The following is a 17211-nucleotide window of genomic DNA, read 5'->3' as shown; positions in this document are numbered from 1 at the left end:
GAGGTAAAGTGAAAAAGCCTTGAGGGCGTGTGGAAACGCTTTTCCAGGCTGTCCATCAATTAATTAATGCGGGAATTAATGTGCAACGGCAAAGGGAAATAATTGACTTGAATACTTTTTGTGTCGGTCTGGTCACACAGTGTTTCATCTCTCACACACATACACATACACACACTCATATGTGTGTGTGTGTGTGGCTGTCTGGCGTAATGCAATTAGCCTTCAGTGCATTTAGCCCCATTAAGTATGCAACACAAGGTTTATGTTTGCACTTTGCATACATTCTGCAACATAATATGAACCCCTCTGATGCAACTTTACTTGTGTATGTGTGTGTGTGTGTGGATGCCGTGTTATCATGTGTTGTCGCTTGGCATCACAGGGAGTCGATTTGCCACAATATCGCCTGAGGGGGAGGGAGGGGAAGTATGCCCAGAATATTATAATGGCATTTGGTCTGTGTTAATACTATTAAAAGCATATTGCAACAGGCAGCGGCATCTATGTGATGGCGTCTGTTGCTGTTTGCCGCAACCTTCATCAACTTAATGTGATTACATATTGATATCACATAAGCATATCCGTAGTATAAAGGTTGTATATGCTAGTTTACTCGGACTTGATTTATGCAACACAACCCAATGAGTATGCGGGCTATTCAAAGTGCGGCTTTGTTGGTGTTGCGATTCTCCGGTTTAGTAATAAATCTATTTCCAAACTTGCTTGAGCAACAAGTTGAAGGGATTCCTGGGATAACAATGAAGTGTGCAGAGATTTCGAATATGTTTTACATATTTATCAATTTAACAAGCTTAAATTTCATTATTCGACAAACATAAAGCCTTGGGTTGGATACTTTTCCAATTTTAATGGTGCTATGTAAATTGGAGTCTTAAGCTGTTCAAAACTAATTTCATATATGAAACAGCCTTTCAGAATATAAAACACATTCTCATATATGAATATCATTTATAAATACTATTTATATATGAGAATACAGGTTTTTTCTTTCTCTAAATAATTGCATCACTAAAACACTAGATTTTTGTAATTCTAATTCACGAATTTCACATTCATTTTGAAGATAAGGAATTTCTTTTTTAATCCACAATTTTAAAGAAGTTTTATTATCTCTTGAACTATTCAATCAATAATTCTATCACTAAAACACTTCAAAACTTGTTATATAATATCTTTGAATCACTGAAATACGAATAATACATGACCAAAAATATTCTTAAGAAATTAATAGACTTTCTTCAATAATCCATATTTCTAGAGCATATTTCTTCAACAAATCATCAATTTAATGATGCTAATCTCTTTAAAATTGGTCGAACAAAGTTCTGAGACTTTAACTACTTTACTTGCTACAGTAACAATGAAAGTTTCTTCTTTAATTATCTTAGTCTGCTAATTAAATAAAAAATGTATAACATTTTGTTAATCAAATGCAAATTACTGAATTATTCTCTCTATTCCCCTAGACAACATGGCGCCATCTCATTCAACTCTACTAGCATTCATGCACAGCTCCCATTCTGTCACTTATCGCCGCAACATTATCTCAAAATTAAGCATACGCAATGTGGCACAACATGTGTGTGTGTTTGAGTAATTGACAAAAGACGTGATAAACAGCTTCCCCAGTGTGCAAATACAAACGGAAAACATATTTGTTAAAAAGCGGCAAAAGAACGAGGCGCATTGCCAACGTCTGCTTTTTGTTATTGCTGTTGCTGCCTTTTGTTGTGGTGGGGAAAAAAAGGCGGGAGGAAAAACAAAAAGAGAAAAAAAAAAGGAAAACGCAAGCGAAATGAAAATGCAAATACAAGTGTGCACAATGCAACCTACCATTTTGTGGTCCAGCGTAGGCAATGATAATCGCCGTCAGCAAAAGGGAGCCGAGCACGATGCCGGCAACGAGGAGAGCGCGTCTCTGCGAGCAGACAGCGACTCCGTTGCGCGTCTGACGTCCGCCGCTCGATTCGCCACCTGTGAAGCGAATAAATGTAATTAAAGTCTGGAGATGTGAAAGTCGCATATATTTTTGATATAGAGTGTAAATATTTGCACGTCTGACAATTGCAATGCCAATAAAGCAATCGGGTCTTAGTTGCTTTGCCTAACAATCTGGTATTAAGTTTACTCTATAGTATATTTTGAAAGTAGTGTAATTTTGATATGTCAAATATAGTATTTGGTATATTTTAGTATTTTGTGGTGGATATTTGGTATATTTAGAATATATTTTGAATGCAGTGTAATTTCGATATACCAAGTATAGCATTTGGTATATTTTAGTATATTATGGTGTATAGTTATAATATTTCAGAATATATTTTGAGTGTAGTGTAATTTTGATGTACCAAATATAGTATTTGGTATATTTTAGTATTTTGTGGTATATTGTTGGTATATTTTATAATATATTTTGAATGTAGCGCAAATTTCGATATACCAAATTCTATATTTAGTATATATTTCACATATTGTAGTATATTATTGTATATAGTCAGTATATATTAGCGTTTAGTATATTTTTGCGGTATATTTATACCCGCTACCCATAGGGTAGAAGGGTATTATAACTTTGTGCCGGCAGGAAATGTATGTAACAGGTAGAAGGAGGCATCTCCGACCCTATAAAGTATATATATTCTTGATCAGCGTCAACAGCCGAGACGATATAGCCATGTCCGTCTGTCTGTCTGTCCGTCTGTGTGTCTGTCCGTCCGTCCGTATGAACACCTAGATCTCAGAGACTATAAGAGATAAAACTATAATTTTTTCGACAGCATTTGTTATGTTTGCACGCAGATCAAGTTTATTTCAAATTTTTGCCACGCCCACTTTTGTATGGGCAAAACGCCTACTTACTAGGAGTCTAATTTGGCTTGGCTGACAATCTGATATATTGTGCCGTCTATGGTATATTTTGAATGCGGTACTATATCGATATACCAAACATACCATTTGGTATATTTTCAGTATTTTTCAGTATATTCAGCATATTTCGAGAAAAATACCGCAAAATATATTTCTTTTATTCAAAATGGGTAGTGGGTATCTCAGAGTCGAGTACACTCGACTGTAGCTTTCTTACTTGTTTTAGAATAAGTTTTTTTTAAATAAGTAGCGGATATCTCGCAGTCGATATACTACATCTAGTCTTTAGTATATATTTGCGGTGTATTTTCGGTATATTTTTAGAATATATTTTTATTGAAAATGGGTATCGGGTATCTCACAGTCGAGTACACTCGAATGTAGCATTCTAACTTAATTGTTTTTGTTCATTTACCTGATAGAAATGCACAATCATCTAAATCCGGATCATTTGTCATTTCGATGCGCTCGCGCCGCCAAATTTTTGTACCTTTCTGACCGCCGCCAACGACCGAAATCTTAACGGGGCCGATATCTCTTTGTCTTCCGGCCAATACGTTAACGTTAACTGCGTTTTGCTCAAACGCCGCCTAATTATTGTTTAAATATGTATGCTCTATATATGCACGTACGTGTATCACAAGCTAATACCGCAATAAAGTTCAACTTGCTGAGAAATCAAATCAGAATCAATTGGTGCAATTTGGAACCCTTTTATACCCGATATTCGTTTGACCATCCAAGCCACGTGTCCATCATGCATATTTTATGTACTAGCCACACAACATTTATGAAGCCGAAAAGAGAATTCTCCCACACACACACGAAGCACCCTTTACTTTAACTCCCCCTTCAATTCGCTCTCTCTCTTTCTCTCTCTCTCTTAATCTGTGTCTCAACGACGAGCTGATAATCTGCTGGCCAAATAATCGTATAATTTATGCACAGTCGAAACCCTTGAAAAGAAGTAAAATATATGTATGTGCAGAGTACAATCTCCCTTATTTTTTGTTGTTTTTCTTTTATTTTTTTGGTTGCAGCCAAAAAATGTTGCCGCCCTTCCGGTCGCCGGCTTTATTTAGCAAACGCAGCCGGCATCCCGTCTAGTCATTCGCCCATTTGGCGCTGTCTCTGGATGTAGTCATCGTCATCGTTGCCTTCGTTGTCGTCGTCTACGTCTGCAAAATTTTTGGATGCTGCTGCTCGCAATTTCAATGTCGCATTGAATTAGTGAAAAGCGCTTTTCAACGCCCAAAAATCAACCCCCAAAATACATTTTCTCTGTGTGTGTGCGTTTGTGTGTTTGTTGTTTTTGTGTCTACCGTCTGCTTTTGAGCAGCACTTGAAGCTGAAGTTGCATTGAGCATCCTCAACGAATTTTATGCGGTTATCACAAAAAGCATAAAACCAAATTGTGATACGCTTTGATTGGAGGTAACAGTAAAACCGAAAAAGAAATCAAAATAATGTGTAACTAAATTTAATCACCATTACAATGCACAAAATGCACAAAATTCAAACTTTCAATAAAACAAAAAAAATTATTCATATTGTCCGCAAATAGCACAGCAACACACACTTTGCTTATCAACTGATAAGATTCTATGGATGGTTTATGGTCGCCAATTCGTTTGAATTATACTTAGTAAAGCGCGAGTATTGATTAGATTTCACAGGAGTTGGAATCGACGACGCCTGTTGACTATAATCGAGGAATAATAATAAAGTTGCAATATAATCGAGGAATGCCGGTTTGCCGGCTATGAATACCAATAACAATAATCAAGGTGATTCCGACTAACACGAGTCCAGTTAGCTGATTGAACTTATGCTCAGCGTCGATTATCTATTTCGGATTTATTGGGGGTATTTCCTCAAAATAAACATATAAAGATAATAACTATTTTTATGCTTTTTAAATGACATTTCCTGGTATTTAGACGATGAAATATTTAAATTTTTCTTTTATTCCGCGTAATCGAATAATAATTATATGGTATGTTAATATTCTTGTCGTGCAATGTATAGGGATTATAATTGTATGTTGGTTGTTCTCTCAATTATCCGCATCTAGATTTCATTTGCTGTTTATACAGGTTGACACATCACGCATACGACCGGAGCAACAGTGTGAATTCTCATTCATTTATTTTACGCCCATTATAATGTGTGTAATACAATGCATGACTAAAACAATTTCTAATGTCTACACTTGTCCCTTGAACAGAGCAAACAGCCTTGAGCTCATTCTTTTGATACTCTAGCCGAGGATATTAGAATGCCATGAAAAATATTTATGACAGCACATAAAAATAGGCAAAGTATTGTTGCGTTTTAGAAGTGAAACTTGGCCCACATAAGCATAACATATAAAGACATATAAACAAAAGTTTATATCATATGTTTACGATACTAAAGACACGATATAAAGTTGGGCATCGAAAGAATTTCTTACAGGAAATTATCAAGAACACTAAGTTTGTCATCAATAGAAGTTCAGGAACAGAAGGGCATTTTATCATACCGCGCACAGAATCGAAAAATTCTCAAAGAGGCATTTCTTAAGGACTCAGAAAAGGAAGTGCATACAACGTTCGTCAAAAGTTGGCAGATAATTATGGTTTTCAGTTTATTCTCGCGTTCACAGCACGAGATGTTTACCATGTTAATATAAGAATAAGAATAATTGTATTGTTTCAACGCTGCTGCATTTGTTTACATTCTCATACATGTCATTATCGAGGATTTGTTGTTGTTAAACACACACAATATTCGAGCTTCGCACATCTAAGGCGCCTCTGCAGCCAGAGAGGGAGAGACTTAGCGGAGAGCATCAGAGTGAGAGTGAACACAGCGCAATTGGAATGAGTGCTGAGAGAGCAAAGTTAGAGAGAGCAGAAGAACGCAACAAAGAGAGAGAGAGAGAGAGAGCAGCAAAACTCCATCTGACGTTCGCAATGGAATCTGTGTTTTGAAAATGAAATGTCAAAATGCAAAAGCTCAACAGCGCGCATTTCCTTACACGAGAGCGAGTCTTAGTGTGAGAGAGAGTGTGTGTGCGAGTAGGAGCGAAAGAGTATAAGTGAATTTCCTGTTTTGTCTTAGCTTTTGATAATGCGGCGTTTCTTTTGGGCGAGAAACGAGCGCGTTTCTGAGTGCTTTCTGAATGCGCGTATATATGTCAATAGTGCGCTTTCCAGTCTTGACTTTTTTCCTTTTCTTTTTTGCCTTTGCTTTTGAGTTTGCTTTTTTCAGCTGTTTTTTTTTTCATTTCATTTCATTTCCATTTTTTTTTTCGCTTGCCACTTGACTGAATTGTGAGTGGGGCTTTAGTGCATTTGCCTACAAAACAGCGGCAGCGGCTGCGGCAGAGTTCGCTGCGTTTGCATTTCGTGTTGTTGTTGTTGTTGTTGTTCAACAATGAAATGTTGACATTCAATGCGGACCACTGAGTCGACTATAAGCCAATGTACATATTTGCCTTGGGGGGAGAAGACTTGGCTGGCAAAAAGGTCAAAATAGCAACAATTAATCAATGCAAGTGACGCGATTGCATTTAATTAAGCTAAAAAGCTCATTATTTGTTTTGGCCTCACACTTTGAACTTTAAGCTCCCGACACTCAAGTTTCACTTTAAACAAATCGCGTTCGCTTCAATTTCACGTGCTCAACACTCGAAACCGTTAACTTTACCGTTTTGCACCAAAACAAAAAGCTCGTTACTAATTAGCTTTGATTAATCAAAAGCCGATTGCCAAATTGATTGCTTTTCGTATTTTTTTCTTTACTTTTTTTTTTTTTGGCAATTTCTATTTGCTTTTTTTTTCGTTATAGACACGCACAGTGGTTTGGGGGACAGGCAAAGGGGAGCAGGGACAGCACGCGACGCATCTGTGTTTGCTTCTGTATGTGTGTGTGTGTGTATTTTTTGTATGTGGGGTTTGAGGAATTTCCTTTTCAGTTCAGAGTAAAGGTTTTTTTTTGTCAACACGGGGATTCGCTTTTAGATTTATTTCGGCTCGCACGCGCTTTGTGATGTGTTTGACTACGCGTACATTTTCCAACTGGATGCTGTTGTGCCACGCCGTGGCGTCTCCGGCCTTTTTTGCAGCAACCCTCTCAACAACACTGTAATGGACAGTCTTTCTACCCCCCTCTGACCATAAGCAATCGCCTGTTTGCCTGCCCTCTTCCTCTTCCCTCTTCCCATTCGCACGCAGAGAGCTTTTGCAGCGCATGTCCAAGCGTGCTCACGCTCTCTTCAATTTTACGCGCTCTCACACTTGCCCACACACTAGCTCTCACTCTCGGCAAATTTGTTGGCTCTCACCTGCGAAAATGAAAATGAAATTTCTGTGTGTACTTTGCCGGCTCCCTTTTGCCCGGCACCCGGTTTGCCAAACAACTTGTCCATAAATAGTGGAGTGTTTTCTTTTGTTGTTGTTGCTGTTTTTTGGTGTTGCCAGGCTGCTGCAACCCTTAAACACAACAACACCCCCAAACCCCCGTTATGTTCCGTACTTCTCCCCATTGCAGTCAGAGTTGGTCTATCTAATTGTTGTTGTTGCTGTTGCTGCTGCTGTTGCTATTACTGCTGCTTCTTTATCATGTGTTAGTCACAGGTTCAATCGGCAAAACACTTTTGCTTCTTCTTCTTCATCTTCTCCAATCTTGTTCTTCTTGCTGTTGCTAGTTGATTAAGGGATGGATGCTGGATGCTGCCTGTTAGATAGCACTATAAACGCTCCTGTCGCGTTGCCATGACGCCATGAGATTTACGAGCGCACGTTTCACTCGTATTTTGATGCTTTGATGCCGCCTTTTATTGCCTACTTTGTGGCGCTTCTCTGCTTTACTTCTTTTCTTCGTGGCACTAAATGGAACACAACTCCTCATTACATTACAATTATGGACAACTACAATTTCTATTGCATCATTCAGGAAACTCTAAGGCTAGCTTAAGTTGTCGAAAAAGTTTTCCTACGTTTAAGGGCAATTTTTTCTAACTTTTACCTCCACTTCTGTATATTCCATTCGTTTGAAATGCACGTTTTTAGAGCAAAATATTAAAGCTGGCTACAAAAATTGTGCTTTAAGCTTAAAGAATTGTAAAAATCCAATCGAATACTGTATATTTATACCCGCTACCCATAGGTAGAAGGGTATTATAACTTTTGCCGGCAGGAAATGTATGTAACAGGTAGAAGGAGGCATCTCCGACCCTATAAAGTATATATATTCTTGATCAGCGTCAACAGCCGAGACGATATAGCCATGTCCGTCTGTCCGTCTGTGTGTCTGTGTGTGTCCGTCCGTCCGTATGAACACCTAGATCTCAGAGACTATAAGAGATAGAGCTATAATTTTTTCGACAGCATTTGTTATGTTTGCACGCAGATCAAGTTTGTTTCAAATTTTGCCACGCCCACTTCCGCCCCGCAAATCAAAAAATCGAATAACAAGTGTAATTTTAAAGCTAGAGCTACGAATTTTGGTATATACAATAATTACTGTAGTAGTTATGATTCCTGAAAATTTGGTTGCGATCAGATAAAAATTGTGGAAGTTATTAAAGAAATACTATTGTATGGGCAAAAACGCCTAACTAGGGGTCTGAGTTGCTTTGGGTGACAATCTGGTACATTGTGTCGTCTATGTATATTTTGAATGGTGTGCTGTATCGATATACCAAACATACCATTTGGTATATTTTTAGTATTTTTTTAGTATTTTCGGTATATTTTGAAAATGATACCGCAAATTTTGCCTTTATTTTATCTCACAGTCGAGCACACTCGACTGTAAACTTGTTTTATGTTATTTTGTGTTTTCATCAAAACCACAACATTTTTTGTGGCAGCAGAAATAAAAATAAATTGGGAAAAATTCAGTTTTTCGATCAACCCAAAGAAGTTTATGATAACAATTGTAAATAATGGAATATGTAAAATTGAGAACAGAACACAGTTAAAAATTGTAATTCCATGAGAAAGCAACAACAACATTTTTTAGGATTGACAAAAAAAAGGAAATCGCTTTTTTCAGAACTCTAAAAAATGTATAACAATATTGCTCCGAATTTATATTTGAGAAGTTTGATAACAAATAAAATACTTCTCAATTACCGTGAAATTTCCGCAAATGAAGAACTTTGCGAATAATTAATATGCAAACAGCTGTCAAATGCAAGCGAAAAAGTTCATTTAGCAAAGTTTCAAGAATCGGTATACGAAACGGTATTGAAACCCGAAATCAGAAAAGCACAAAAAAAAAAAGAAATCATTATCTACCTGAAAGTTGCTCCTTGAACTACGAAAGAAAGCTTTCTTTTTAGCAATCTTATAATTAGATTTCGAAGAGCAAGCGAAACTTGAGAATCATTCCCGCTAAAATATCCTGTTTGTACTTGCACGAAACTTGTTTGTACTTGTTCATTTGAATTTTTTATATTGTTTGTGCCGCAGCTCGGTGAAAAAGTTAAAGGTAAATACACACAAATACATACATATAGACGAATACAAAGTTTCGTCCAAAACTGATTGATGAAAAGCCGGAAAAGTTTTTTGTTTTCGGGATCAGCGGCAGGTCACGGCAACTTGCAACAAATAAAGAAGTGAATAGGGACTGCGAGGGGCAAGCAAAGATTTCAAGAAGGGTTTTAACTCAATGAAATCTTTGTCACGTCGCCCAAAAAAAAAAGAAATGCAAATACTATGCAAAGAGTCGATTGTAAATGGAATATGGGAAAAGTCAACTGACAAGTTGCATGCCACAAAAGAAAGAGAACTGCCGACGCGGCAGTTAAACGACTCGTAACTGCGTTCATGCCAATTTCTAGGGTTTTCTCTGATACCCTATAACTGGTGTGGTGAAAGGGTATATTAAATTACTAACCATCTAATGTATTTATAATATAAAATACAAATAAACACATATGAAGCAAAGAAAATGTTGGTAATAATAATGAATACGTTAAAGTTGAATCCGTCGGTCTGTCTGTCCGTTTGTATGAACATCAATATCTCAAAGACTATATGAGCTACAATGCTTATATTTGAGTACAATATTTGTAATGGCGATACATTGATAAAGTCTGCTTTTCAATGGAGCCACGACTCTTTACTCCCCACAAATGGAAAAAATCAAACTGAAAGCATACTTGGCATATAATAAACGTAATTTTTGTAGCCCATAACTAACTCATACAAAATCTCAGACTATCCTATACATATTTTACTATTCTCATAGGGTGCTATAAGGTTTCTTATGTAACTAACTTATTGTGTTGATTCTTTAGAGAAAAAACAAAAACAATTTCAATAGAAAACAAGCAAAGAAAAGAAAATAAAAAAAAAATTTTTTCAATAGAAAATAAACAAAGAAAACAAAATAATAAAAAAAATCCAGATTATATTTTGTTGTAAACTTATATGTATGTATATAATAAATAATGAATTAGTCTAAAATGAAAATAATGGTGATATTTGCTAAGAACTGGATATGCCTTAAATTAGTTTTATTGTCTAATTTTTACTTCGAATATATTACTTCAAAAATATAAATTCTTTAATATTTGTTGTATAACTTAAACGTAGAATTAATAATATAAATTCTGTAATTGTTGACTAAAATATATTACATATATTACTTAAATTATTAAATTTTTGTATTTCGTAAAAATGCTAAACGCGTATCTCGCAGTCTAGCAGACTCTACTGTATTCTTCCCTCGCTTGTGCCTACTTTTATTTCAATTGTAATCGTCGGCAACCGCTTGCCACAATCCCACTGTCGTTCCCTCTTCGTTCTCCCCCCCCTGACTGTTCTACTGCTACTGTTGGTTGCCCCTCCCCCTCCCCCCCCTCATATCATTGTGTTACTTAACGCAATGCGTGGGTGTCGCCACCCGCGTGTCCAGCATTAAATACGAGTATTTGCTGTCGCATGCAAATTTACAGCCCACAAGCCGAACCGAAGCAACATCAATTGTGTGTCGAGCACATTGGATGATGATGATGCCCCAACCATGTGTGTGTGTGCGAGAGGGTGCGAGGGGAGGGGTTGGGGTTAGTGGGGAGATGTTTCTCTCCCCCATTGCTAGGGGGGTTGTGTTAAGGGCTTCCAGCTCTTGAACGTGAACATGGCCACAAGTGTCTGCTGGGGCTGTGCAATCGAAATGTGGTGGTTAAATAATCGCTGTTTATGAAACAATCAATAAATTTAAGCTGCTGCTGCCACAGCGTCTGTTACTGCGTCATGTGGCTGCCACAGGCAACCAGAAACTTTTCAACTTCTCGCCAGTTGCTAATGGGGTTGAGTTGGTTGAATTGCTGACTGACTGTTCTTCAGTTCAGTTGAGTTGAGTTGAGTTGAGTTGAATTCAGTTCAGTTGGGGTCTTGATAGTCGTAATTGGTCGATTAAGTGTTTGTTAATCTCTCTACTTCATTACGATCTCCAAATAAAAGGCAATAGACCATAGAAATACTCATAGAAACAACACCAAAAACAATAATAGAAAATAACCAGTCTTGGCTTCAATCTCGGTTTTCATGAATCTTTTATGACGCTGTCAACAGTCGAGAAGAGAGAGTGAGAGGCAGAGTGAGAGGCAGAAACACAAAGAGAGCGAGAGATAATTTAATGCGCGAGCCAGAGAAACGTATTAACCCAAAACAGAAGTTGGCCAAAAAAGCGTGTGACAATTGGGTGTGAAAGACAAGATGTTCAAACGACCCTTGACCTTTGGTTAGATAATTTTTAGAGTGGGCTTAAAGACAAGCAGCATAAATTATGGATGAACGTGAATATTGTAGGAAATTTATGAATTTATGAACTTCTTTTTGCAATATGAGCAAAATAATCGAATACATATTGACAGCTCATCTTTAAATATTTACTAGTTAAACGGAAAATTTCTGTATAAATTAAAGATTTTCGGACAAAAATATAAGCAACATATATAATGAACAAGTTTTATATTAAAGATTTTCGGACAAAAATATAATGAAAATATATAATAAACAAGTTTTGGTACAGAATGTTGCAATAATCAAAAAAAATATAATTTCAATTTATTCAAGAGAAACTTGATGATTGTTTAAGTGTGATAATTGTATAATAACGTTTAATGTAAGTTTATCTTTAACTATTTAAAAAATGAATTTCGTTTATATATCAGATTTCTAGTCTAATTTTAGTTTGAAAGTTATAAGTATTATAATACGTTAAATTCCTTCCTTAAAGTTTAGAGTTATTTTCTATAAAATATTGATACATTTTTTAAAAGCCCAACTCAAATTCATTTAATTTTAATATACAGCTGTGAACTTTGAAATAGCAGTGCTAGCGACCTAGCGTTTAAAATTGAAAAATATTATTATAAATATAATTGCCAGGTAAAATTTAGTTATAACATTATTTAATTTTTAATAATTAAACATTTTTTTCATTTTGTCTAATTCAATATTTTAGCGAATATGCATAATAACAAATGAAATTGGATGCTTTATGAACCGCTTTAAAATTGCAGTGTTCAAAGAAAAATTTAATAAATTTAAAAATATTATGTATCCAATAAATGCACTAAATAGCAAAACTTAAGAGCAAACTTTTTAAAATTTAATTTTTTTCTTTTGCTTTATGCAACTCCAATTTATCTACAAACTAAAGGCAATAAATATTCAGAGCAATATGGCAAGATAGAACAGCTTCATGAATATTTCCCCAGAATTTATAGAGACTGATTTAAGAGCACAGTTTGGAAAAAAACTAAAATGAAACTTTATAACATGCCATAAACATTTAAAGCAGCTTAAACTAGAAATATTCAAAGACTTAAAGTTTGCTAAAAAGAATATGCAAAAGCCGATTAAATTTGCAAATTTGTATGCATTAAATTTGCATAGAATTTGAGAGAGGAGAAAGAGAGGTGGCAATGGAGGAATAGAGAGAGAGAGGGAGAGAAAGAGAGGGAGAGAGAGAAGTATAGGTAAGTGAGATGCTGCATTTCTATGGCTAAATTTCGTGTTTAAACTCGAGCAGAGCAAGCACTTGGCAAATGCACAATTGCCGACTCAATTTGTGGAAATTTCAATGGTTTAATTAATTGGCAGACCGTGTTGAAGCAGCCACTCGATGGCGATGGTCTACAACAGCCAGGCAATCGGCCACTTGAGGCAGTTGCAAGTGGCATGTGGACAGGCATGAATGCAACAACAACGCAGCGCAGAAAAAAACAAGTAAGAAAGCCATAGTCAAGGGGACTCGACTTTGAGATACCCGATGCTTGAATAAAAGCAAAATATTGCGAAATTATTCTCAAAATTTACGAAAACAATATACTGCAAAAAATACTAAAATATACCAAATGGTATATTTGGTATATTGATTTGGTGCTATGTTCAAGATATACTATAGAATGTAGTATTTCTCTAATAACTTTTGAAATATTTCTTTTATAAAACTGACAATTTTTATCTGATCGCAAACAAATTTTCAGGAATCACAAAGACTATAGTTATTATTGTATGTAGTATACCAAAATTCGGCTCTAGCTTTCAAATTACGTTTGTTATTCGAGGTTTGTCAATTTGTGGGGGCAGAAGTGGGCGTGGCAAAAATTTGAAACAAACTTTGTATGCGTGCAAACATAACAAGTGATGTCTAAAAAAATTATAGCTCTATCTCTTATAGTCTCTGAGATCTAGGTGTTCATACGGACGGACGGACAGACAGACATGGACATATATAGTACATACATTTCCAGTCGGCACAAAGTCATAATACCCTTCTACCCTATGGGTAGCGGGTATAAAAATATTGCATTGAATTGCCAACTAATTGTGCAGAAATTGCAGTCGAGATTGAATTTGCTCTGGTTGCAAGGATAACAACAAAACGAGGATAACAAACAACAATTGAGTTGGCTTCTGGCTGAGTTAACGTTGCGCTTGTCATTGTTATTTCCTGCCACGTTGCGTTTCTCCCCCTTCCCTAGCTGACTTTTCTTTGCCACTTTTCCTTTTGCACGTCTTTTTTTTCCTGCATTTGCCATTTAGCTTTTCTATTTAATTACGCTCGGCTCCCTTTTTGCATTTAATTGTGTGTTTTTCGCTTGCGCCAATTTTATGTTGCAAGTTGCAACAATTATGCGCCGCCGAGTTGCCAACAGTCGACAACAGATGGCGCTACGGTTGTCGGTATTTTTTATTATATTTTTTTTGCCTGCCTAGCATTTGACTTCCTGCTCGCAACGCTTCAAGTGGCCTGACCCAAAAACACATTTTATCCATTTTCTATGTGTCTTTCACTTTCACTCGCCAACAAACACACACATACATACACCAATACACACACATACACTTTAGCTCCCGTTGGTTTGCATTGTTTCTGTTAGCCCCATTTTTGTTTGTATTTTTTGCAATTTCTTCTGCTGACGGGATGCGCAGGACTTCTTTATTTAAGTCAAGCAGCTTCAAGTGTGTGTGCTAGCGAGTGTGTGTGTGTGTGTGTGTGTGTGAGAGTGTGTGAGTGTCAGCCCATTGAGAATGCAATCAACATCAACGCATCCTGCAATTATTAACGTCAGCTGCAGCTGAAGCCAAAGCTGAGGCTGAAGCCGCATCGACAGCAACATCAACTGAGATGTTGCAGCAACACTTTGTCAGCTCTTGAACGCTATGTGTGGCATGCGGCATGCGCCTCGTATTACTTCAAAAGGTAAACACACATTCCCTCTGGCTGCCTATTTTGAGTGGGGCAGCATCAAGTTGAGTGCTTACTCCAGTTTATGCATCCTTAATTGCAACGCTGACAGCGCAGCTCTCTCTCTCTCTCATACTCTCTCTCTCTTTTGCTCCCGTGACACTGATTTTGCCAAGCCTATTGCTACATCTTGTGGCACACTTTAGTTGCCTCTTTCGCCTCTGCGGTCGCCTTGATGCCGTGCCCAAGTGCCAAGCGATGTTGCAACTCGGATAACGCACACAAATTGTCTGCAGCTCAACGCTCGCTTCAGTTGACTATGATTATTTCGATGATTATGATTATGATTATGATTAGACTGCGGCAAGAATGCCAGACTGCTTGTCTCCCTCTCTATCTCCCTCTCTTCCTTGGGGAAAGGGAATTTCAATTACCATGGATAGTCAACAGACGAAGTGCCACTAATATCACATTGCATTTGACTTGTGCTGTTGCATTATAATCACTCTGATGACTTTAATATTAAATGACATTTGCAAACTATTCTGCGGGGTGCATATTTAATGAACTTCAAGTGTCATTTATATCTGCACTTTGAGGGTATTTTAAGCTCAAGTTACGCTATTGTATCTTTGAATTTGTATATTATTAATTAACTACAAATAAATGTGTTGAATTTGGCCAATAATTAAAGACGCTTTGCAGAATAATAGATCATAGTTGTCGAGCCTGAATTAGATATGTTAAACTTCAATTAATAATAAATGAAAAGCAATTTCGAAAAATAGTAAATAAAAAGTGTAATAAAATGAATGTAATTTCATATTTGGAATTTGCTAAACAACTTAATGATGCTTTTAGAAACGAAACTTTTTAAGAAAAAAAAGGCGTTCTATTAAATGAGAAAACCAAAGATACAGATAGATGAATGATATTCTGAAGTTCTTTTCGCAATTATGTCCTTTTAAAAACACATTTGTGTCAACAACTTTCCTAGTATTTAACGAAATTTTGTTTAATAAGCAAATTTTCATAAAAGATAATAATAAAAACAAGACAAATATCAACATTTTGCGCATTTCGTATTTAATTTATAGAAAGTCTTGATAAATTGTTATTACAAAGAAAGCAAACATTGAAATTGAATTGTAAGAATTTAAATTTAAATTCTTAAAACGCACCAATTACAAAACTCACTTTGAATAAACAATTACAAAACATCACTTATATTTATAGTTATCTCATTTAATTTAAAGAATATTTCTTAGTATTTTTTTTCTAAGAGCAGAAATATTGAAATATTGTAAATTTTCAGTTTTTATCCTAAATTGAGAGTTGCCTCAAATAATCTATTGTTTACTCAGAGCTTTATAATTTAAAATATGTTTAAAGTGTTAATTTCTTAAATTGCCACATTTTAAATGTATATTACGCATAAGAAATAAGACTAAATATTTCCATTTGATTTAAAGACTTTTCTCATTAATTATCTTATTTTGTAGAAGCAGAATTTAAGGTTTCATAAAATTGAATCCATTGAATTTCTGTTTAAGCAAAGCCCACAATATTTGCCCGTCTGGCAGTAAATCATTTGCTTTAAAATTCATTTCAACACTTTAACTCTTTAACAGTTTGTTTAAAAAGCACGTCGACGTTTCCTCTTACATTTCAAGCGACTTCTGTTGATATCTTATTTTGTGTCCGTTTCAAGATGTCACAACTTAATAACTTGCAATCCGTTTGCCGCTATTTGCAAGTTTATTTACCACATAATGTAAAGTATACCCCAGGGTGCAATTTCTATATCTATAACACTCGCACACACACACACACACACAAGCAGAAACACACGCACACTCGCACGTAGCATAAATAATTACAAGTGTGCATTTCAAATGTACAAACAAAAAAGAAAGAAAAAAAGGGGAAAAACAAAATAGAAACTGAGCATCTCTAAATGTCTGAAATCAGAGCCAACTGAAGGCGAGCTGGCGTGGCGTCCAGTGGAAAAAGGTCTGTCCGACAATGTCTGTCCCCCTTTTTGATGAGGGGTGAGCAGGGTATCTTTGAAAAGACTGCAAGTTGCCACAGGCAAAAAATGAAAACACAAAAAAATATATATAAGAGAATTGTGGTTATAAAAAAAGGAAGGAAAAAAAAGCTAAAGTCGAGTATGCTCGACTGTGAAATATCTGCAATCTATTTGCCATAGGAAACAGATTCCAAAAATATACCACAAAAATACTAAAATACACCGAAGCCTATACTTAGTATGTAAGTATTTAAAAAAGAGAAAAAAGCTAAAATCGAGTATGCTCAACTGTGAGATATCCGCTACCTATTTGCAATAGAAACTAGCAGGCATGCTCCGGTTTTCACTTTCGGTTTTCGTTTTCGTTTTGAAATCGAAAACGACAAAATTGGTGCTCCCGTTTTCACTTTCACAAGATTTTTTCGAATTGCAATTCGAGAAAATTTGACTTGCCGAAATGAAAAGTAAATGCCTTTTTCTATATTAAATTGGATCTTATTTGCAAAAGGAAAAAAAGTAGTTGACTCATTGGTTTATTGTCGTTCTTTTAAGACCGCCAGCAGATCAATTAGGCTTGTAATTATTTT

General features: G+C 36.0%; 1 protein-coding gene across 1 annotated transcript in view; it reads right to left on the bottom strand.

The window, feature by feature from the left end:
• The window catches only part of LOC133836928 (endoplasmic reticulum aminopeptidase 2), a 38864-nt gene that overhangs the window by 19797 nt on the left and 1856 nt on the right, over positions 1-17211 (bottom strand). The window contains 1 exon segment of the mRNA XM_062267538.1: positions 1855-1995. Within this exon segment, the coding sequence (XP_062123522.1) occupies positions 1855-1995 (141 nt within the window).

Source organism: Drosophila sulfurigaster, chromosome 2R, assembly GCF_023558435.1.
Source record: "Drosophila sulfurigaster albostrigata strain 15112-1811.04 chromosome 2R, ASM2355843v2, whole genome shotgun sequence".
Classification (NCBI taxonomy): Eukaryota; Metazoa; Arthropoda; class Insecta; order Diptera; family Drosophilidae; genus Drosophila; species Drosophila sulfurigaster.
The sequence above is the reverse complement of the archived record's forward strand: the minus strand, read 5'-3'. Positions and strand labels throughout refer to the sequence as shown.